Here is a 23,781-nt window from a genome sequence, read left to right on the forward strand (position 1 = left end):
TCCAAAATTGCTTTGAAGGGTGGATTAGGCACTGGTGTTAGCGCGTACCCACCCAACGGGAGGACGTTGAAGGTGACTGCAGTGACATTCAGCAATTAGGTATTAGCCCTTTTTCTAGGATGTGTTCACAAGCTTAATTGTCAGACTTTCATATATTACAGATAAAATCTGAGGAACTTCGTGTTCCCTTGCCTAAACACTCTAATTGATTGTTTAATCTGGTCTAGGCTTTGTTTCCGAAGAAATAGTTAGAATTAAAGTGGATGTCTTCAATGAATGTTGAGGTTTAGAAACCTTTTCATATGTTTATGGATCATTTGACCTCCTCATCACTGATTTTATTTTAAATTTTTGTTCTTTGCACACTGTGTGGTGTATGTTTTGATAAAGTGATATGATTATATAACACACCCACTCTGGATGTATGTGTGTCTTTTTTCTGTGGAAAGCCAATTAACTCACTACTGTTTATTATGTAGCTTCTTGTTCCCAAGGTAATTTATAATGCCCCTAATTTCACACAACAAGATTATATGTATGAATTTGTCTGGATATTTTCTTGCAGGGAGTGGGAGCTGTTTTTCTTTCACATTGATTTGTTTGTATACCATTCACTGATTTGAACTGTATTAATTACTGTAGTTTTATAATGTATTTTTATACATAGAAGGGGGATTTCATTCTTGAATTCTTTTTTTTTTCCAGAATATTGTTGATTATTTGTATGTTGTCACATAAAATAAAGGTGAAATTTTTTAAGGGTCATATAAATAATACATCTTTCCAAAGGACTGTAAGCATTAATTTCTATGTTTTATTAAGGGTAGACAAAGTCCAGATCAATCATTGTTCACAATACAATACAAAATACACTAATATCAGTCACCCCAACAGATGCTATGAAACTACATTAAAGAACATTTAACAACTCTTCGAATTGTATCAACATTTATATTTTAAACACTATAATAAATACTATGAAAAATTCAGAATAAAGAAGAAGTGCACTCAAATTAGAATGGTATTAATTTAATAAGGCAAATCTGCCATGTCTTCATCTTGGATGTGGGGGCCAGTCACTAAATGCCTTAAATCTTTGCATTTTACAGGTAGATTTGAGAATATAGGAAGACGTGTCTTAATAAATTGTAGAGTATTCCATGTCTTTGTAGATAATGTACTTCTAAGAATATACCCCATCTGTAGACAATGAAAGATATGAAGACAATAAAAATATGAAATGCAGCTCCCAAATTAAAACCAGTCATTTAAAAGATGAGTATTTATACATAAACTAAAATGTGAGGTTAGATATACTCCAGCTGTGTGTTATAAGTAGATAACCAAATAGCTGAGATAGCTTGGAGACTGAATAACATTTTATTAATAATCAGTCAGGGCAGCAGACACAAACTAGGACTGTCCCATGCAATCTGGCTTCTGTGAACAACCAGTATAATAAGCTCCCAGTAGCTAAGGAGTCAATTAATCAAATAAACATTGAACACTGATTCAAACTAAGTGAGGTAGGCTTCTTCTACCTAAACTATGGGTTCAGAAAAACACTGTAGTTTCTCAGGAAATAGTGAAAGCCAACCATTGACATTTTGTAGTACGCTGAGTAAAACATACGCTTTTACATTGGCATTCTTGAACTGATAGTCCAACCTCCATTAATTTTTGTCAACTTGGTATTGGAGGTGATTAGACCTTAGTGCAACGAGAAGTATCAGGCAGGGAGGGAATGTAGAGTTATAATGCACTTTATTTGTATAGCACTTCAGTGCATTTTTGTAATATTTCCCTTTAAAATGTTGACAATCCTTGAGGCATACAAACTAGTTAATATTATTTCCATTGCAGATGCAAGAAAATTAAGAATCAAACAGATTAAAAATTGCAGTTACCATTAAATAAATCCCTACTGTCCTATACAAAGTGAAGTACTTTTCTTAGAGCACATATTACCAAGACAGTTTTATTTTTTCTTTCTCCTTTGACAGCAAAAGTGTTCTGAAGCCACGAGTGACTTCAGATTATATGGGACTTGAGATGACAAAATTTTGGGATTCTTTTTATTAAAAATCATATAAAAGCAATACTATAAAATTTAATAACAGGGTCTTAGAATGAGCCTATACAATAACAGGCCTCGAGGCTGAAGCTTTTCCTATAGTTTCAGTTTGTTTGGAAAGGCTAAGTTTGATGATGTGATAATTGGTATATGAGTAATCTTTGGAATAATAAGCGTGTTTATGGTACAATTTGGTAAGCTGGTCAATAAGATCTATCAGTTCAAGTTCCTTATCTGAAATTAAGATAAAGCATCATGTTAATCAAAGGTAACCAGTATTTATAGCTACTATATTTCACAGGTCATTTATAAATAGGATGTGAATTGGAGAATAGTAAGATCAATGTTCTCTCAAACTTGCCCTACTATCCCAAATTTTTATCACTTTACGTTAAAGTCCTCCTTATTATTTGTATCTAAAATGGCGTTATCAATAGTTTTTTACATTGTTCATACACAAACATATGAAAGGTGAAATTATTTTTGACAGAAATAAGATATAAGTGAAAAATATACATTAAATAGTAATAAAATAAATAAATAATTTTTACCAGGGCTATGTGGCAAAATAAACTAGCTACATTAGAATAGTAAAATGGGTGGCTTTCTGGCATCTGTTAAGACTTGATTTGCGTCTTTCTATCTGATTTTAAAGCATGATTAATATAAAGGAATAAAGTCTTCCTAGATTTCAGTAAATATCTGACATTCTTCTCCAAAAATCTTTGGAGATCTATTAAAAATTCTCAGCGCTTGCCACAATGATTGAAAATAAAACCGTGGGACTGGATGAATTGCCGGATGATTTTCATTACCCTTTTTTAGTTTGTTTTAAAATTTTAACTTCATACATAGAGCCTTAAAACATAAAAATAAATGGTAGTCATTGAGAGGTGATAATGTTGGACTTTTCAAAATTGCATGGTTGAGATTAATTGCCATTAGTTTTTTCTTTTTTAAAGTCCAAATACCTATAATCTCATGGGTAACTTGTAGTTCAGAATGATGGCCTTTCATTGGTTTTGGTCTTAACAATGTAAAAAAAAAAAAGTATATTTTCATACATATATGTGATGAATAGTAGTATAAAGTAGTATAATGCAATGTTACTCCGTGAGCATGAATCACTTGCAAAAGGCATCATGGTATGAGGTAAAATTTAAGCCACCCATTTTGCTCTAAAGAATAGTGATAAATAAAATTTAATAACACAGAAAAAATATCATAAGCTGAGCTAGAAAGGAAGATAAATGCCTGTGGGGGCTATAAAAGGTATAGGAATATTCACTGTTTACAGTGAGCTTGACTCACTCTGTGCTAGTCTCTGCATTAATAATTAGAGGCTGCTGGTTGGGGGGAGAGTTGACTAGTCTGGGGTAGTGAGTACTAGTGATGTCTTGCATGGTAGAGGCTTGGATTTGCTCATACTGAGGAGAAAGGTATAAAAATTGGTCCAATAATGTACAAAGCTAGGGCTTATATAACTGCACAAGGAAGCAGTGAAAGTTGTGCAGCCAGTGCTTTGGGTGTGCAGTGAGAGCCACGGTAACTTGCTTCTGTGATGGTAAACCTGTCCCCTGGGCTGCAGCCTTGGACTTCCCTTAAGAAATCGAATTCTTCAGTGGAAGAGAGACGGGAATGTAGTTGAGTGGAGGCCATAGATGCTAAAAACAGGAAGAGGAGTGCAAAGGAAGAAAAAAAAAAGTCAGTCAGTACAATCTGAAATTAAAAGTTAGAGACCACATGAGAAAAGCAAATCTATCGTGATAAACAAAAGACTGAACCGATGGGACATAACTTCATCCTAATAACACTCAAATTGTGTCATAATAAGGCCTTTAAAATTAACAGGCATAAAATAATATCCATAACAATAGGATAACATGATGGGGGAAAAACCTTAGTGAGTTTAATATAAAAATAGTTTGTTTGGATGTATTTCCTGTGATAAAGCAATAGAAAAGTCTAGGTTTTGGACTTGGATAAAGGCACAGATTTCAGAACTACAATTAAAAATGATCTGAGAAATTCAGCCTGACAGTTGAGGACGTCCATAAAGGCATTTTCAGAAATTTATATTTAAGGTGGTTTAACACTCACCTTTTTATAAGAATTAGGAAGAGCTGGCATTAGAATGAAGGAAACAAACTTGGAATGAAAATGTGAAGAAAAAATGATGGGCAAAGAATTAAAAAATTCAAACATGGCAGTAAATATAATTAAATATTGACTAGAGATAATAACTTATTCTGACTTGTTGAAAATAAAGATGGAAATAAATGTTACATAATATTGACAAAGATATTTTTGAGGAGAAAAATAAGTAGGTTAATTTGGGTAAAGTTTGTTAGATTGATTTAGGAAATCTTTAGAGCTTTTTTGAACTCATCTTTTCATTTATTTGTGCAATGTTTATTAAAAATGACCATGTCCTAGGTCACAACTAGTGACTAATAAATGTGCAGAAAATCCGTAAGTTTGGATGGTTCCACTCATAAATTTTAAGTAAGGCGTTACAGTAATGTGTACACAAGTTTATAAATATTTCATCATTTAAGAGATTTATTATCTTTATCATTATTTTTCTCTTCCAAATTCATTACAAAGTAAGTAATAAGCAATCCTTCTCTATTTAAACTTCTCAAAGGTAAATGAATTTCATCTCATTAATTAAATAACTCAAGAAATTAAAACCAGCAAAACGAAAACCAATATATTATCTTTATTAAGATTTCTCTTGGATATATAGTAATGAAATAATATTCCTTTGGAAATTTTCAGAAATTATTTTTACTTTATAATGAGATCAACTTATGTATGTGTTGTAATATAAATATGAGGTATGCACAATGAAACCATCTTTTGGCAAATCATCCTTCAATTAAGAAAGATATTCTGAAATGTCCAAGAATGTTTTTTTCTTGGATTTTCTGTATAGTTCATATTTGCTATTGCTTGATAAGTAAGAGCAAGCAGAGTAATTGTGGAAGACTTTTAGATATCAAACATTCATGTTTATTTTCATTATGTGCTATTTTAGGAAGTAAGGAAGATTGGATTGAGAAAATATCCTCCCATTTATAACATTATGGCCTTTTTCATTACAGACCACTATATAATGATTAGAAAATTATGCCATTTCTGTTTCCGGAATGTGAGGAGGCCACAGGGAAAATCCCTTAGCTCCTCTCTGCATCTCAATCTTTCCATTATAAAAATCAAGATAATCTTCCCCTGGCTTCAAAAATAGTGTAAAAATTATGGGGAAAATGCTAGTAAAGTCAATTTGAAGGGAAGAAATAAATGCACTTAGCAGAGGAATGAGAGGTCAGAAATCACAGGTTGATTATGTGAGGAAATTTATTTCAAAACGTTCCGAGGGAAGAATATTCTGTTGTAAATAACTCCTTCGTTATTCCTGAGGTAGAACTGTCTTGTTTGGTGCATTTTACCAATGTGTGAAGCGTAGCACTGGAGTTCAGGAATTTTCTAATTTTTCAGAATTTTGGTCTATACTATGTGGTAGAAGTTTATTGTGACCTGGGATTACAGATTGGGAAGTAATCTTTTTGACTAGTTCATAAATTTTTCAGAGTTAGATCACATTGCTAGGAGGTTAACTTAAAAAAAAATTATATAGAGTGTGTAGCAAAATGCCTAGCAAATAAAAATTACTCAGTTATTGGTACCCTAACTTAGTATAAACCCTCTAATAACTTTAAGGGCTAATTTTAAGGCTTTGCATTATTTTTTTCCACACAGTGATTATTATATTGTAGAGCTCTATAATTTTTTTTTTTAGTTACTGGTAATGAAACAAGCAAAAGAGTCTTAAAATAGTCCAAGTGCTCAAAAATTTGTAGGGAAGGGAATACTTAAAAAGAATATAAATATAACATAAGATAATAAGAGGAAAGATACTGAGATATGGAAAGAAGAGATATAACTATCTTTGCTTATGATTATCTGTATAGAAAATCTAAAAAAAAACAGTAGAAAACTCCTGGAATTAGTAGGCAATTACAATAAATTTGTGGGATATAAATTTATATACAAAATTCAATCATTTTCCTTTCAAAGAGAAATTAACAATTATAATTTGAAATTAAAAATATATTAATTACAATTGTGGCCTTAAAATGAAATACTTATTTATAAATACCAGACAAAAATATATACAAAGATGTATATGAAAAAAGCTACTAAACTGTGATGAAATAAATCTAAGAATAACTAAATAAATGGAGACATCTTCCATGTTTCTGGATAGGAAGACTCAAAATTGTCAAGATGTCAGTTCTTCCCAATTATATCTATAGATCCAGTGCAATCCTAATGAAATTTTCAAGTGACAAACTAATTCCAAAATGTATACGGACAGGCAGAAGCCCCAGATATCCAACACAATATTGGGTGACAGAGTTGTAAGATTGACACCACCTGCCTTCTAGAATGGCTGCAGATTCAGGCCTATGTGGTATTGTTGAAAGAATGGACAAATATATCATTGGAATAAAATAGAGACCCCAGAAATAGACTCCTTAGTTAACTTATCTTTGACAAAAGAGGAAAGACAACACGATGGAGAAAGGACAGTTTTTTAATAAATGACAGTTGAACCTCTAGACATCCATATGCAAAACAAACAAAAAAAATCTAGATAGATCTTGTCCTCTCACAAAGATTTTCAAAATGCATCATAAACCTAAATTTAAAATTTAAAACTGTAGGGGCAGTGCCTGTGGCTCAAGGAGTAGGGTGCTGGCCCCATATACCAGAGGTGGCAGATTCAGACCTGGTCCTGGCCAAAAACTGCAAAAGATGAATACATAAATAAAAATAAACTCTTAGAATATGACATAGAAGAAAATCTAGATGACCTTCTTTTTGGCAATGAATTTTTAGATACACCACCAGAGGAACAATCCATGAAAGAAACTTTAGAGAAGCTGGACCTCACCAAAATTAAAAATTTCTAAGCCAGGAACTGTTGCACATGCCGGTAGTCCCAACTACCCAGGAAGCTGAGGCAAGAGGATCACTTGACTCCAAAAGTTCAAGACCAATCTGGACAACATAGCAAGACACCATCTCTAAACTATATATGAATAAAATCTTTGGTTCTGCATAACACTGTCAAAGGAATGAAAAGTCAAAACACGCACCGGGAGAATATTTTTGCAGAGGACACATCTGATACAGACTCATCCATAATATATAAAGGATTCTTTTAAAACCCAAAGGTATGAAAGCAAACAACCTTATTAAAAAAGAATGAAGACCTCAACAGATATTTCACCAAGGAAGCTATACAGATGGGAAATAAGTATCTGAAAAGACCATACATATCACATGGCATCAAGGTAATGCAAATTAAAACCAGTAAGATAACACCATTAGAATGGTGCCTTGTTCTATTCGGGCTGCTATAACAAAATACCATAAACTGGGTGGCTCGTAAACAGCACAGTTTATCATGCTGGGAATTCCAAGATCAAGGTGTGAGTAGATTTGGTGTCTGCTGAGGGTGGAGCCTTCTTAGTCTGTCTCCCAGGTAGGTGGAGCAAGTTCATTCTCTGGGGCCTCTTTTATAAAGCCACTAATCCAGTTCCCGACCTAATCATCTCTGAAGGCTCTTGTGACCTAATCACCTTCCAGAGACACTCGTTTCCTAATGTTAGTGATAAGGTTTCAGTCTATGAATTTTGAGATGAGACCAAATAACCAAAATGCAGAACGCTGAGGACACTGAGTGCCGAGAGGATGTGGAGCGACAGGAGTCTCATTCTTTGCTGGTAGGAGTGCAAAGTGCTACATCTCTGGAGGATACTTTGACAGAGTCTTACAAAATTAAATGTCCTCAAACTCTATGATCCAGACATCATGCATCTTGTTACCCCCAAAAGTTGAAAATTTATGTTCACACAAAAACTTGCACATATATATTTATTGTCACTTTATTCATAATTGCCCACACTTAAAGCCACCAAGATGTTCTTTAGTAGATGAATGGATCAATTGTGGTATATCCAGATAATTGAATATTACCCAGCACTAACAAGAAATGAACTATCAAGTCACAGAGAGAAATGGAGGAATTTTAAATATGTATCATTGAATGGAAGAAGTCAATCTGAAAAAGCTGTATATTATATGATGTCAAATATATGACATTCTGGAAAAGGCAAAACTAGGGAGATAATGAAAAGATAAGTGATTGCCCAGGGGAAGAGGGAGGTGGGGATGAATAGGCAGAGTCTGGGGATTTTTAGGGCAGTGAAATGACTCTGTATGCTGCAGTCATGGCGGAAGCATATCATTATGCATTTGTCTAAACCCATGGAATGTACAACGCCAAGAGCCAGCCCTGATGTAAACTATGAACTCTGGGCAACAATGATGTTGTTAATACAGGTTCATCCATTGTAAGAAATGTGTCATTCTGGAAGGAATATTGATAATGGGAAGGGCTATTCATATGTGGGACAACTTTATAAATTCTGTTCAATGATGCTGTGAACGTAAACCTCCTCTAATGAATGAAGTCTATTTAAAAAGTATATGTTAATAAATTATTATTTTTTACTTTTTTTATTGAGACAGAGTCTCACTTTGTGGCCCTTGGTAGAGTGTCATGGCCTCATAGCTCATAGCAACTAGCTCATAGCAACTCCCAACTCTTGAGCTTAAGCAATTCTCTTGCCTCAGCCTCCCAAGTAGCTGGGACTACAGGCGCCCCCCACAATGTCCACCTTTTTTTGGTAGAGAAGGGATCTCACTCTGGCTCAGGCTGATGTCAAACCTCTAAGCTCAGGGCAGTCCACCCTCCTCGGCCTCCCAGAGTGCTAGGATTACAGATGTGAGCCACCATGCTTAGTCTAAATAAATTATTTTGATTGATCATAAGATCAATTATCTTAATGCACCTAGACACCTTGGTTTCTCAGTTGACAGAACAGAATGGTGGGAAAGCTGATGTAGTGCCACGTTTTGAAAGTACTTTAAGCACAATGGTTGGATTATAAAATTAATTTATTATGTATAACAACCAACTGTTGTTATTAGAACATATTCTAGTGGAATATATTTTGAATGAGTTAGGCAGGATAAATATACGTAATTCTTTTGCAGTTATATATTTCTTATGGGTATGTAATGAATTTTCTAGTGCGAGTCACCATAAACATTTGATAATAGCAAAGTTTAAAAGTTTGGGCTCTGGAGTCAATACAGCCTTCGGATAAAATATTCGCTTTAGTTTTCTCATCTGGGAGAGATTGTGCTTCTATAAAAGGGCAGTTGAAAACTAAATGATAGAGATTTAACAGGAAGCCAGGCACATATGTTCCATTAATATTAGTTTTACTGTTGTGCAGAAATACATATTGGGTATACTTCCCATGCGTTTTTCCATGTTGGAGTCACTTGATCTGTCATATTGATTAACCATTTGGTTTCCTGTATTGTATAAGTTCTTGGTAGTTGAATCTTCAACTTAGAAAACAATTAAATTTTAGAAAATTAATCAATGATAGACAGCTGCAATTTGTTTAAAAGAAAGAAGTAAAAAAGCTTAATTTTCTTGGGTTATTTTTGTTAACATTATGAAACAGTAGGGAATTATTTTGTTTTTTGGCATAATTTATTTGTAATTTTAGGTTACCTTTATCTGAAGACCAGCATAGACAGCATACTATATTACTGTCTACTTCAGGTCATTTTATGATTTTGTAGATATTTTTGAATTTACTAAGTTTTGTGGTAAAATGGGGTCATGCTGCAGTTTCCATCACATCGGCACCTTTTTTTGTTTTATACTGACAGTAACTATTGATTGGCAGTCTAAGAAAAAAAATCCCAAGACTCATTTTATACATAGTTTAGTGTTTATTAGTTATTTTACTTTTTAAATAAAACCCCAGGCTGGGTGCGGTGGTTCACACCTGTAATCCTAGCACTGTGGGAGGCTAAGGTGGGTGGATTGCTTGAGCTCAAGAGTTTGAGACCAGTCTGAACCAGAGCAAGACCCTGTCTCTAAAAATAGCCAGGTGTGTGGCAGGCACTTGTAGTCTCAGCTAATTGGGAGCCAGAGACAAGAGAATCACTGAAGCCCAAGAGTTTGAGGTTGCTGTGAGTTGTGATTTCATAGCACTCTACTGAGGGCAGCAAAGTAAGACCCTGTCTCAAAATTAATTAATTAATTAATTAATTCCCAATTTCAACTTTATAAATGTTTGATTTCACTTCTTGTAGTTTTATAAAGAATTTAGATAACTATAAGTCTCTCAACCCAACCCCCTTTTTCTTCCCCCACACCTAATATTTCTGAGCTATTTACGTGACTTCCTGGCCAATGTTTCCCTCATTTTGTCAGAATCGGGCTACATTTATGGAAGTGTAGTGTGTACCATGTAAAATAGCAGTTCTCAACCTGTGGGTCATGACCCTGTTGTATCAATGAAAATACATCCTGCATATCAGATATTTACATTATGATTCATAATGTAAATTACAGTTATGAAGTAGAAACAAAAATAATTTTATGGTTGGGGGTCACCACAACATGAGGAACTATATTAAAGAGTTGAGGCATTAGGAGGCATTAAGAAGGTTGAGAACCACTAAAATAATCCATCATATGTATTTTAGCTGATAAAAAGTCAAAGGGTTTTTTTGGTAAAAGAATAGGAGGCCACTTATTTCTTCAGATCCTTGGAAAGTTGGAAAATGTAGCTGGTGTATCTCCACGTTTGTGGCTCAAGGAGCAAGTGTCTTAGTGATGAAACAAACGTTGGATGTGCCCTTGCCATTGCCTGAGTACAATAGTGTACTGCAGCTAGTTTGCGCCAGCTGTAGTGGGCAGATTAAATTTTTATGAGTTTTGTGAAACAGTTGTAAAACATAGCTATTATGAAAAAAAATTATGAATTTGTAATCATAAAAATAACATTAAAAACAAATGTAACAAATCTTCCTAATTATTTGCTTCATTATCATATTATCTATGCTCTTGAGGTTATTTATAACAATTGTATCGTATGTTAGAAATTCTAATTTCTATGTGATGAAAATATTCTATAGTAAATTACACACTGCTACTTGTAGGTATAGAGCACTTGGAATAGGGCTAGTGCTACTGAGGAACTGAACTTTTAATAAAATTTAATTAATTATAATTTAAATTTGAATAATTACATGTGGCTGATGGGTCCCCAGTTAGTGTGAATTTAGATGTACAAGTACTCCGTCTCATAGAATTTGTACATGAAGTGAACGGACACATAATTTACATTTGCTATATGGCTGAGCACTTTTCCAAAGTGCTTTACATGTATTAGCTAATTTATTCCTTATAGTATCCTTATGAGATAGATATTACCCCCCTTTACAATTGAGGACACTTAGGTATGGAAATATTAAAAGACTTACTTAGTACCAAATACCATAAGAATGATGGAAGCTAAAACTGAACTGCAAGCAGTCTGCTTTCAATCACAGATGTTGTAAAAACTCTGTGGAATGAAGTGTTCTGCCCCGCCTCCCAAAAAAGCATCACCACCACACAGGAGAGAACAAAACAGGCCAAAGAATCCAATTCATAGATGAGTGTTTTGAGCACAGTAAAGTCTTGAGTATGTGTTGAACAAGTCATAAGCTACAAGGCCTGGAGTTCCCCAAATCAGGGCTTAACCTTCACAGTTTAGTGTGTGTCCATGGTACCTTGTGATCTGAAGAATGTGCTTGTGGTCCTTTCTTTAGCTCCCTGAGAGGCTTTAAGTCTATACTGGGATTCAATAAGCATATTTTTAAAAATTTAGTATTTGCATTTGATAGTTTTTTTTAAGAATGATAAAAGGTTGTATTCAAAAATATTAAAATATCCTTAGTTAAAAATGTTTTCATATTGTATAGTAATGGATGATTACTATATTTTTGCATACCATTAGCTAGGATGTGTGTCAGGTACACTTGATGTCTCTAAACTAAACTAACCTTTCTGGCTGCTGAGTGAATATAAGGCACACATTTCACAAATCCTATTTTCTTTAGTTATAACTCCTTAACTTCACATTATAACAATTTTTTTAGCCTGAAAAAACATTAAGTAGTCACATTAAATCCCTCTTTTATTAAAAAAGGAGTTAACAATAAATGATTCCTTTTTTTAAAAATCATATTATTTTTGGCTTCTAAACTTTATTAAAATGCAATGTTAATATATAAATACTAGAAAATTCTAACATTAGAAACTGAAGTTGTTTAATAGTTCTCAAAGCTAAGTACTGAACTGAATATGAAACAAATTAGATTTAATCCCATTTAATGAAATTAGCTGTAATTCTCTCTGATGATGTTAATTATATGTTTTAAATATCTTTGTGAAAAGTATGTAAAATATTACTTTGGAGTAATATAATAAATAGAGTTCAATAATGGTTCAATAGAATTGTTTATTAGAGTTGGAATTTACTATCTTTATTACTTAGAAAGAAATAAAAGGTAAAAATATGTGTTCTCACAAAAATAATATGCAAAAAAATGCACTATTTGGATAGCGCAGGGAAGGACAGCAATGTATACCTGTCTTTATAATTTATAGATTATACAAATTGCAGCCATGAATAAGATATATTTTTATTACTAGTGTAGTTTAAATGCTTCATTAAACCCATTGTGTATAAAAACATAGGCAATTCAAAGATGGATTCGAAGATGGTGTCTGTCCTTAAAGATCTTATGGTCTAAGGAAGGAAACATAGCCTAGTAAATAAATAAACATAAATAACCTAGTAAAATGTGATGATCTATCAGTATAAAAATGACAAAGTGTCATGGGAACATTTATGAGGGCCCTTTTACTCAGACTGAGAAATTAGGCCTTGTAATACTTTTTTAAAAATACCATCTTTCATTTTTAAATGGAATCACTTAGATATTCCTCATTTATTTTGAATGGCAGACTTTATTCAGAGTAGTTGGTGATGTAAATGGAATGAGTCAAGAAAACATAAAGGTCTGTCTCTTTTATTTCTCACTCCCAAGGAAACTTACAAGTGTATCTCTTAATCTCTGCCTGGATTTTTACAAGAAGAGAAAACTATTGTTTAGACTAATGAAGTGTAAATAACTTAGTGAACTGATACATTAAATATCATAAGTAATGTACCCATAATATTAATTTATTAATAAGCATCTTCAGTTTGAAAGTAAAGTTAGAGGAGACTAGTGAGAATGCTTTGATGTATTTTTCTATTTTCAGTTCTGTCAATTTTTCTTTGCATAATTAAATTTAGTGCCTCTAGTTGTAAAATGGTAAAGTATTATTGGTACAGTGTCCTTTTCATTACTATGAAATGTTCTTTAACTTTAATAATACATCTTGACTTAAGGTCTACTGTGTTTGATAGTGGTATTCATCCCCTTCTGTGTTTTATTTCGTGTTTGTATGGTTTAAATACTTATTTAACTTAAGTTAATAAATACTTATTTAACTTTCACAACTTTTAAATAAATACTTTTAACTTATTTAACTTATTTAAGTTAATAATAAGTTAATAAATACTTATTTAACTTATTTAACTTATTTAAGTTAATAATAAGTTAATAAATACTTATTTAACTTTCACAACTTTTAAATAAATACTTTTAACTTATTTAACTTATTTAAATAATAAATACTTATTTAACTTTCACAACTTTTAAATAAATACTTATTTAACTTATTAACTTAAGTTAATAAATACTTATTTAACTTTCACAACTTTTGCCTTTTAGTTGGCATTTTAGTCCATTTAAATTGAACACAAGTGCTTGTGTTTGTGTTTTTATTAGTCATCTTATTTGTTTTTTGGTTGTCTAACCCCTCAATTATTTACATTAATTGTTTTCACTGTTTTTGAATAAAGTATGTTTTCAAATTTCACTTCTCTCCAATTAGCTATTTGTATGTTATTTTTTACTATTGTTTTAGTAGTTTCTGTGTAAATATAGGGTACACCCTTACCTGATAGTACTCTTAATAAAACATGAGTATTTTTACCACTTCCTTGGCAATGCTATGGTCTAGTATATGTTAACTGTTTAACCTTTTATTTCTTGTATCATGCTTTTTAGTTTTTATTTTTCTTCAGCTCCACATGCCGTTTTTACTTTCTATAGTCAACCCATATAGTTATAATGGGTAAGTGATTATATTTGATCATTTAAACGTCAATGATCTTTACGTTTTTCTGCAATTATGTGTTTTCATCTAGGATAATTTCTTCTTGTAAAGGAACCTTTTTAGTATTCTTCAGTAATTAATTTTTTTTTTTTTTTTTTTTGAGACAGAGCCTCAAGCTGTCCCCCTGGGTAGAGTGCCATTACCTCACAGCTCACAGCAACCTCCAACTCTGGGCTCAAGCAAGTCTCCTGCCTCAGCCTCCCAAGTAGCTGGGACCACAGGCGCCCGCCACAGCGCCTGGCCATTTTTTGGTTGCAGCCATCATTGTTGTTTGGTGGGCCCGGGCTGGGGATTCAAACCCGCCACCTTAGGTGCATGTGGCTGGCGCCTTAGCCGATTGAGCCACAGGCGCCGAGCCAGTAATTAATTTTTTATTGCTGCCAACAGTCTCTCTACAAATACCTTTATTCCACCTCCACATATGATGGACTTTCCTTCTGAATAGAATTCTAGGTAGAACAGATATTTTCTTTCAACATTTGAAAGATACTATTTTATTATCTCCTGACTTTGATCATTACTTTTTAGAGAGAAGGTGTTAGCCTTGTTATTGCTCAGTGAAATTGTTGTCTTTGCTTGTTTCTGTGCCTTATTCTGATTTTTAGCAATTTTACTGTGATGTCCATAAATGGATTTTTCCTTATATTTTATCTTGTTGAAGGTTATAGAACTTCTTGAATCTGTCCTTTGATGTCTTTCATTAGTTTGAAGAAATTTTTGACTCATTTCTTCAAATAGTGTTTCTATCCTATTCTCTTTCTTTAAAGGAGTCTTAGAAACTATTATGCATATATTAGATTTCTTTATGTTGTCTTTTTGCTCTTATGTTCTTTACTGTATTTTCTTTTCTATTTGTTGTCCATGCTTCAGCCCAGATAATTTTTACTGACTAACCATCTGTTATTAAATATGTTTATTTAATTTTAAATTCAGTACATTTATTTAATTTTTAATTTCAATTTTTATTTTTTTCTCTTATACAATTTTATTTTTTAACAAATTCCAGGTTAGTGATAAAATTTACATTCATGTTTAACATATTAATTTTAGTTATTTAAAGGTTGTTTGATAGCTATACTTAATGTATATATCTTTTCTACTTTTTTAGTTTAGTTTTTTTTTCCCTTACTAGCCTCTAGATTTGTTGATCAAAGACCAGGCATTACATATGAAAATTTGAAGATACTGTCGTTGACTTCTTATCCTCTAAAGAAAGTTCAGCCTATCATTTGGTAGGTAGATAGAGTCATCTTCATTCAAATCTGAGGGTGACTTAGATCTGGGCTGATTATTACTTTATTATATTAATTATTAATATAATATTAATATTTACTTCTAGTTTGCCCCACTGAGAGTATTTAGTCCTCCAGAAGTTTCAGCTGTATGCTGGGGCTCTCTATTCTTTAGCCTCCCAGCACCCTATTTTTACATTCCTGTTCTCTGCCTTATAGATGCTTTGTGCAGGTCACTGGTGTCCATCTACAGTCTGCCAGCCATGTGCTGATTTTGTAAGGACTTTTTTTGCTTATCTTGGTATTGGATATCATGGAAAACTATGCACAGACCTCTTTCTTTTTTCTTTTTTTTCTAATCAACTTTCTTCTTTGTTAGTGTTTGTGTATTTAATATGTGGCCCCAGACAATTCTTATTTTTCCAGTGTGTGGCAGAAGAAAAAAAATACTGGACACCCCTCATTTAGATCCTTAGATTTTTTTTTCTATGTAGCTTAAAGAGATAAGCTCATTTTCCCACATCTTGTACGTTTCTGAAACTTTGTGTTTTTTCAGTCTTTCTTCTGAGTGGTTGTCCTCTTTAAGATTCCTAACCTTCCACTCTTTACTAAGGAGCACCCTCAGGGCAAAGGTGACTATACTTCTCTGTAGTTCCTTTCTAAGATCTGAGGCCTTCCAAGTCTGGCTTGTTTAGTACCCTTCTTGTACTTCAATTAGATTTAACAATGTCCTTTAAAAGTTAATTTATGAAGACCATGAGCCAACATCAAGAAATTATTTACTGAATGTCAATTATGTGTCAGGGTAGTGCTAATAATAGCTGGTAATGTGTTTATATATAACATTTTCTGAATCAAGAAGTAACATTCTACTGTGTGGAACCATAGCGTGTGCGGAGATGATGGTAAGTGATTATGTTGGAGACACACGGATGATGCTGTATGGGCTCAGAGAAGGAGCACTTTGCTTCCCCTCCGGGTGGGAGTCGGGAGGTGAGTCAGGAATGCTTCCCGAGGAGGTCTGACTCTAGAAACGAATTTTGAAGATTGACAATCATCCATAAGTCCTCGTCTTCCTGACACAATGCAACTTCTGTTTTATTAATACTGAAAATGTACTGTTCATTGCTATTTAAAACATTTGTGCATTTTTGAAGCATTAAAAATACGTTTGAGGATATAAAAGTTTAAAATTTTAACCATGGCAATTGATTTTTTTCTGTAGGTGTTCAAAGCAATGAATATCCCGCAGATCAGAAATCCTTCTCTGCCTCCCCCAGAAAAAATGTCTGAAGCCTATTCTGCAAAGATTGCACTTTTTGGTGCTGGGCCTGCAAGTATAAGTTGTGCCTCTTTTTTGGCTCGATTAGGTTACTCTGACATCACTATATTCGAAAAACAAGAATATGTTGGTGGTTTAAGGTAATGCCTACACTTATTTCATGTTTATAGTGTCAAAAGTGATGGGATAAAACAATTATGAATACTGTTGGTTCCGATTCATATAGAAACTTCAGGCTCACAAATGGTATTTTAAATGTTCTTTTATCAAATGCTCGAATTTTGATTATATTATTCACATTAAATTTTGCAGTTGGCTTTAAGCAATATTTATTTTAAATTTTATCTGTTTAGATTTATGAATTTAAGACAGTTCTTAACAAAATATTTTTTGTTTATAGGAATCAGTAATATTAAAAATTGTTTTATCCCAGTAAATCTTTGCTTTAATGGAGATATATTTGAAAATTATGGATGTTTGTGATGGGGAATAGCTACCTCCATAGACCATTGGACTATTCTTTTTGTTGTCTATATAGACATGCTCACATGTTTTCAACTCATAGTTTCTTGCAAATAATAACAATTTTGTCGTCATTCACTAGAAATGTTCTATACATTTCTGTAGTGTTTATCTGATACTTTATGAATATTTGATATTATCTGGCATGATTATTATAAACAGGGATTCAGTAATATAGTCATTTTATTCCCATGCATTGAAATTAGAGTGTATATGTGCATTTAAATGTGAAGCTCTATGCTGGACATATATTACTTTCATCATTATAAAAATATAAAGCTTGGGCGGTGCCTGTGGCTCAAGGAGTAGGGCACTAGCCCCATATACCGGAGGTGGCAGGTTCAAACCCAGCCCCAGACAAAACTGGAAAAAAAAAAGAAAAGATAAAAATATAAAGCTTATTATAAGCAGGGAGTAGTGAATCAAGTGTTTGTTGAAAATATTTGATTTCAACATGAGAAAGAATTTGGGTGGCAGAAAAATAGTATTATTCAATCAGTTTTAATTTTCCCTACATGCACTATATCTTATATAAATAATAATGGATTATAAAATACAACAATTTGGAATATCTTTTTCTACAGGTAGCATTTAATTTTGTTATGGTTACTGAATTATTTATAGTTATTAAATATTTATTTAATAATCATAGAGAATAAATCAAATTATGACTAAAATTTGTGAAATTTTTTAATGTTTTATGGCACCTAAAATATGCTTTAATAAATGTGTAAACTTCACTGTTAGTTAAGTGACCATATGCTAAACCTAACATAATATAAAATTGTCTACATGTTTCATTCATATAAGTATTTTGACATATTCATTCATAAATATTGATACATAAGCTAGCATTAATAGAAAGCAATTTTTCTGGATCATCAAGCCAAAATATCATATCCTAGGAAGATCTTTTAGAGCAAATATGAAGCAGAAATAATGTGATTCTCAAGAAATCACTACTCTTCTCTACTGGGGTTTTACTGCTCTTAATTTTAGAAGAGTACATGTATTTTATGAATTTTTTTTCTGGAAAGTAAAATTATCACTTTATTATTTTTCTGGAAGGATTTAGACTATTCTTTTACAAGTCATTTTACTACAGCTTTATTAATTAGGAAAAATCTATTAACAACATATGTATAAGGACTGTATGTTTTCAATTATACACATCAGTGAATCTCTGAACTAATTTAAAAAATATGAACTTAATTGTTGTGTACTCTGGTAGACTAGGAAAACTCTCTTTGCCACTTAAATGCATTTTCAGAAGAAGCTTAAAATGGGACTAACCCTATTTATGAATTATTCTGTATTGCCAATTTTGGTAGGAAAATTATCATTGTTACCTCTTTATCGCTTTCTGAACTCAAATGTATGATAGGCACTTTTAAATCATATACATTGGCAATAAATTTGTGTTTTTATGTATTTGCTGATCATTTCCTGGTGGGAAAGTCTTCCATGAACTGATGAACAAATGTGGTATTTGTTGTTGTTTTTTAAAATATTTATTTCTTTTCCTTTGCATCTTCCCAGTATCTGGAGACAACATGTTTAATCAGTCTCATTTGAACTGTCCCATGGTAGAGGCATTCTGTGTCACTGTAACAGGATTATAAAAACTAACACTAGGATTTAGCCAGAATTACAACCATAAAACTTTCCCGTTAATTCATTTTCTCACTTACAGCTGCCTCTCATTCACCTGTGTCTTCAAAGTGCTGTAAAAAGATTAAATTAGCTTTGTATTTGAGATCAATTGCTTAAAGAGGTGATGTCAAGTCTTATCTTTCCTTCTTCTTTACATCCAAACAGATTCTTTTATCCCCACTGAATTAGTATCACAACCACTTCTTAAAAGAATCACTAAAGTCAGTGAAAGATAACCAGGACTTAATCCCTATTGTATTGAACTCCATCAATTAATTATTTTTGATGCTGCAACAAACTTATGAGATAGTAGTTTTTCTTTCTGCCAACTGTAGCTTCTTTTTCTGGACATGAGTTTAAAATAGTTAAAAGAGCTATGCAATAACAAAGTTAAAACAAAATGGCATTGAAAGATTGTAGGTACGCATGTGCATACTACTTCCTAGTTCTTTTCTTTTTCTCAAAAATTAATATATATTAATTGTGACATTTTTCATAAATAGAATAATCAGTCCAATCCTTTACTTTAGCTATTACAGATGTCACAGTACTTTCATTTTGCCTATTGTTTTCATGTCAATTGACGATGAAGAGAAATGGGGTCTCAGTAAGACAGTTACAGCAATAGGAAGTATTTTGCGAATGTGCTATGCAATTTTGAAGTCTAATACCTATACAGTGAACTGAAGCAAAACTATCAAAATATGAGACTCATGCTTTAAAAATAATGCAAAATATCCTTCTTCAAAAAAAAATCAACTGAGAAATCTCAGAGAAATACCAAAAATATCTAATATATAAGCTATTGATTCCGGCATAATGAAAAGATGTCATGGAGTACTCTCCAGAAAAAACAAAGTGGTTATTTCAGTCTATTATATTTACATACTAGGAATTTTGAGCTCTAAAAATACATACCCAATGACATCTAAGTATAATTCTATCTCTGAGACTAGACTGTGAGCTCCTTGAGGGTAGCAACGGTGCCTTATCCATCTCTGGATTTCCAGTACCTTGGGCAGGTAGGAGCTCAGACAAAGCAAGGCAGGCGGGATTAGTGGAACCAAGACATTGGTCTCCTAGGAAAGGTTGACTTTGAATCCCGCTACTCACATCCCTACCAATGGGTCAGAGAGAGTGGGGCCCCACTGGGTAGAGCACAGTGTAGTGAGAGCAAAGTTACTGGCTCCATCATTACACAGGCCAGCCAGCTTTAAACTACTTTAGTAGGTGAAGGGTGCATTGTGTGAGGTTCTGGGTTTAATATATATTTTTAGGTCAGCACATCAGTCCTATGGTTTCTGGAGAAAAGCATAAAATCCTGGGAAGGAAGGAACGTAATCATGGTTTCACACAAAAGCAATTTTAGGCCCAATGCCACCCCCCATTTTTAAATGACACCTCTCTGTGAATCATGTTTCTCTCAAGGTAGTTCTGAAGTGACTTTTCCCAACTACTTTGGAGGCAACGAGAACTTCATTTGGGCAATACTGGCTGAGCGAGCTGGTGATTTACACCTCAGATGCATTAATAAACGTTGAGAAAACAAAAAAAAAATGCAAAAGAGTTGTTATAGATAAATTTCATTATGAGAAAGAAATATGAACATGGAAGAAAGATGATTTTTTGGCCATGTTATCTGACATTCCACTGACTGTGCTGAAGGATTATCACTGCCACAAGATGAAATTGCTTTCAAAACTAAGACTGGTCCAAGAGCACAGCGAGAAGGAAAGTTTGTTTTCACAAGCACAACGTATTACAAACTCGATCTTCTGTCCTTCTATCCTCTTTCTCACCTGGATTTTCCTTTATTCTCATGGTTTCAATAATGAATTACATGTAAATTATTTAAAAATCTGTATCTGCCCATAACTCTCTGGAGCAACAGATTTATGTATTCCAATCTTTGACATCTCTACATAAACTTTACTATATCATTGCTGTTCCCCTTTCAGAGTTCACCATCTCAGGGATGACATTATATGACATTATCAATATTGGACTGCTCCGCTTTGTTGCCTTTGGTAGAGTGCTGTGGCATCACAGCTCACAGCAACCTCAGACTCTTGGGCTCTAGCAATTCTCTTGCCTCAGCCTCCCGAGTAGCTGGGACTACAGGTGCCCACCACAATGCCCAGCTATTTTTTAGAGATTGGGTCTTGCTCTGCTCAGGCTGGTCTCAAACCTGTGAGCTCAGGCAGTCTACCCACCTCAGCCTCCCAGATTGCTAGGATTATAGCTGTATGCCACCATGCCTGACCCCTGATAGTCACTTTTAACTGGAGTTCTCCAAATTAACTTTCCTGTAGAACACCATCTATTAAAGAATGGGAAAGAAAAATGGGATCCTTTAAAGCATATATATGTATTACTGAAATTCTATGATATTGTAGCAAATATTTTGAATTTAGACCCAGAAGAGATTCTCCCCCCCTCCATTTTGGCAGAGAACATTATTTAACATATTACTTACATTGTTTAAAACTACTAGCTCATGGACATTACATCCAATAGGGTCATTTTTACAAGTTTTAAAATTGTTTTAAAATTTTCTATTTTTTTATTAAATCATAACTGTACATTAATACTATCATGGAGTACAGTGTACTGTTTCTGTATACAATTTGAAGGAAGTACTTTCATCCAATTGGTTAACAGTATATCCTCTTATTGGCTGAATCTGGGCTTAGGATGGTGCTGGAAAGAGAACAGAGTGTAATGGTGGATTTTGAGACTTGAACAACTCAGGAAATGGAGTTTTTTGAGGACCAGTGTCGGAGTAGGGAAACCAGTGATTAGTTTAGTCATGATAACCTTGCGATACCTTTTAGACACCCAAGTGGATATAAATGTATGGAATTTAGATTTGAAGAGAGAGGTGTGGGAGTCCTCATGTACGGGTGGTGTGGAAAGCCCTAAGGCGTCTCCCTTGCCTGCCTCTCTCCTCCGCTCTTGTTCACACCTGATATTTTACACGGGTCATGCTGTACTCTGTCTGTGCGCTGACCTCCTCTGTTAGTGATGTACATGTCACATTCTGACAATCAGTCATCACCTTCCTGCCTCGTACGTGCTTGATTATGACCAAATCTAACTAACATTAAGTGTTGGCAGTAGTGGCCTCGGGGCTATGTGGGGCTCTCAGCAGCCCGGCCTTCCGTTGCACTAGTACCCCCTTCACACGGACACAATCCCCCCAATCCAAGCACACACAGTAAATAATACTGCTGTGCGCCACGCCGGTTCCCTTCTCCTTCCTGGTTGGGCATGTCTTTTTTTCCTTCTCTCTGGCCAACAGAGAATTTGTTCCTGCTTTTTATCCCGAGGTCTTTCATCGTTATTTCTAAAGCCTTCACTTAGCATCATCTGTTTTTCTTTTATTCCATGTGCTTCCACTTAGATTCCATAAAAATCCCCGAGGACTGAGTTTGGGTATTTTTAAGGTTCTCACCTTCTTGTGGTTGTTTCATTGAGGTGGAAGTCCTTATTCACAGCCCACTGGGTTTGCTTTCCTGTCCAGCCCTCTGGGGATCTCATCAGACCCCAGTTTTACTTCATATTTCACCTCCCAGAGAGCCCAGTGCCTGTCAAGGCTGAGTGTCTATTTGTGTCCATATACAATTTATAATTGTTGAGAATTGTTCTGCTTAACCTGTGAAGGCAAAGCCTTCTGTGGTGCACAGGGCATCCCGAGGAGCCCTGAGGCCGGAATGTGGCTGGAGTTCTCAGGTCACATTAAGAGATGCTTATTTCTGACCTAGGCTCAATTTCATTGTGACATAGAACCTTACATTTCTAACTTGATGAAAAACTCCCTTAGTGAGGCCTTGACTGCATGCTAGTTTAATACTTTACATTTTCAATAGTATTAAGGTGCACCTTGATGATTATGTGATGTATGGGAATTAATTGAATCACCAAGTTCTTAAGTACCAAGGAATGAAAACCCTGCGTATGCATTTTGAAAATTTGTAATGGATGATCCAGAAAGTTTATTTTCAACAACTATTTATTCGTTCTACAAAATAATCTTTGTTATGCCTGGAGATTGCTTTCATTGCATGTAGAACCCCATTATATCGTAATTTATATGTCTTTTCCCGGTAGAAAAGACAGCTTATTAAAAATAGTAATTTGGTGAAATTCACCACCAAATTATTGCAGTAATGCTATGGAGGAGTCCATGAATGAATGAAGTGCTGTATATTCATGGATACATACAGTCTTTTTATTGCTGTAAAACATTAATAAATGTTTAGAAATTACCTTTAATACTCTAAACTCTTACATTACTAAAATAGTAATACTCATGAATTTTTTTTTAACACAGACACTGAGAATTAATACCAGATAGGATTACTCAGTAAGAATTTTATCCTTTTGGGACACTTTATTCATAAAAGGAGACTGGTCCACTATTAAAATGTTCTACAGAACACATAGAACTTATTTCAAAGATTCTGAACAGCATGATAATACAAAGTCACACGTTTGAATTTCAGCAAGATAGAGGTTTATTTATTTCATATATATATGTATACATGAATATATACATGATGTAGACATGTATATTAAACTCTATGCCTTTAGCTTATTTTTAGCTTTGATTCATTTTATATTATAAATTCGTAGAATTATTCTTAAATGAATCAGCTAAATACTTTATTGAACTTAAAGGTTTTGAAATTGCTTTGAGCCCAAATTATATCCATTTTTTAATAGTTTATAATGTATTCATTTTCTATCAGTTTCTTTTGTAACTTTGGTCCATGTAATAGTTTACTATGCCATT

General features: G+C 33.6%; 1 protein-coding gene across 2 annotated transcripts in view; it reads left to right on the forward strand.

The window, feature by feature from the left end:
• Positions 1-23,781, forward strand: part of DPYD (dihydropyrimidine dehydrogenase) — an 828,315-nt gene that overhangs the window by 213,081 nt on the left and 591,453 nt on the right. Inside the window, exon 6 of one of the 2 annotated variants that reach the window (XM_012801700.2) lies at positions 16,755-16,951. In XM_012801700.2, coding sequence (XP_012657154.1) covers positions 16,755-16,951 — 197 coding nt within the window. Of the gene's footprint in view, positions 1-6,979; positions 7,103-16,754; positions 16,952-23,781 lie in introns of those variants that run through there. The other variant, XM_023509810.1, reaches the window with a different exon arrangement.

The sequence above is a fragment of the Otolemur garnettii genome, unplaced genomic scaffold (assembly GCF_000181295.1).
Source record: "Otolemur garnettii isolate 467f Iridium unplaced genomic scaffold, OtoGar3 scaffold00010, whole genome shotgun sequence".
NCBI classification, from domain to species: Eukaryota; Metazoa; Chordata; class Mammalia; order Primates; family Galagidae; genus Otolemur; species Otolemur garnettii.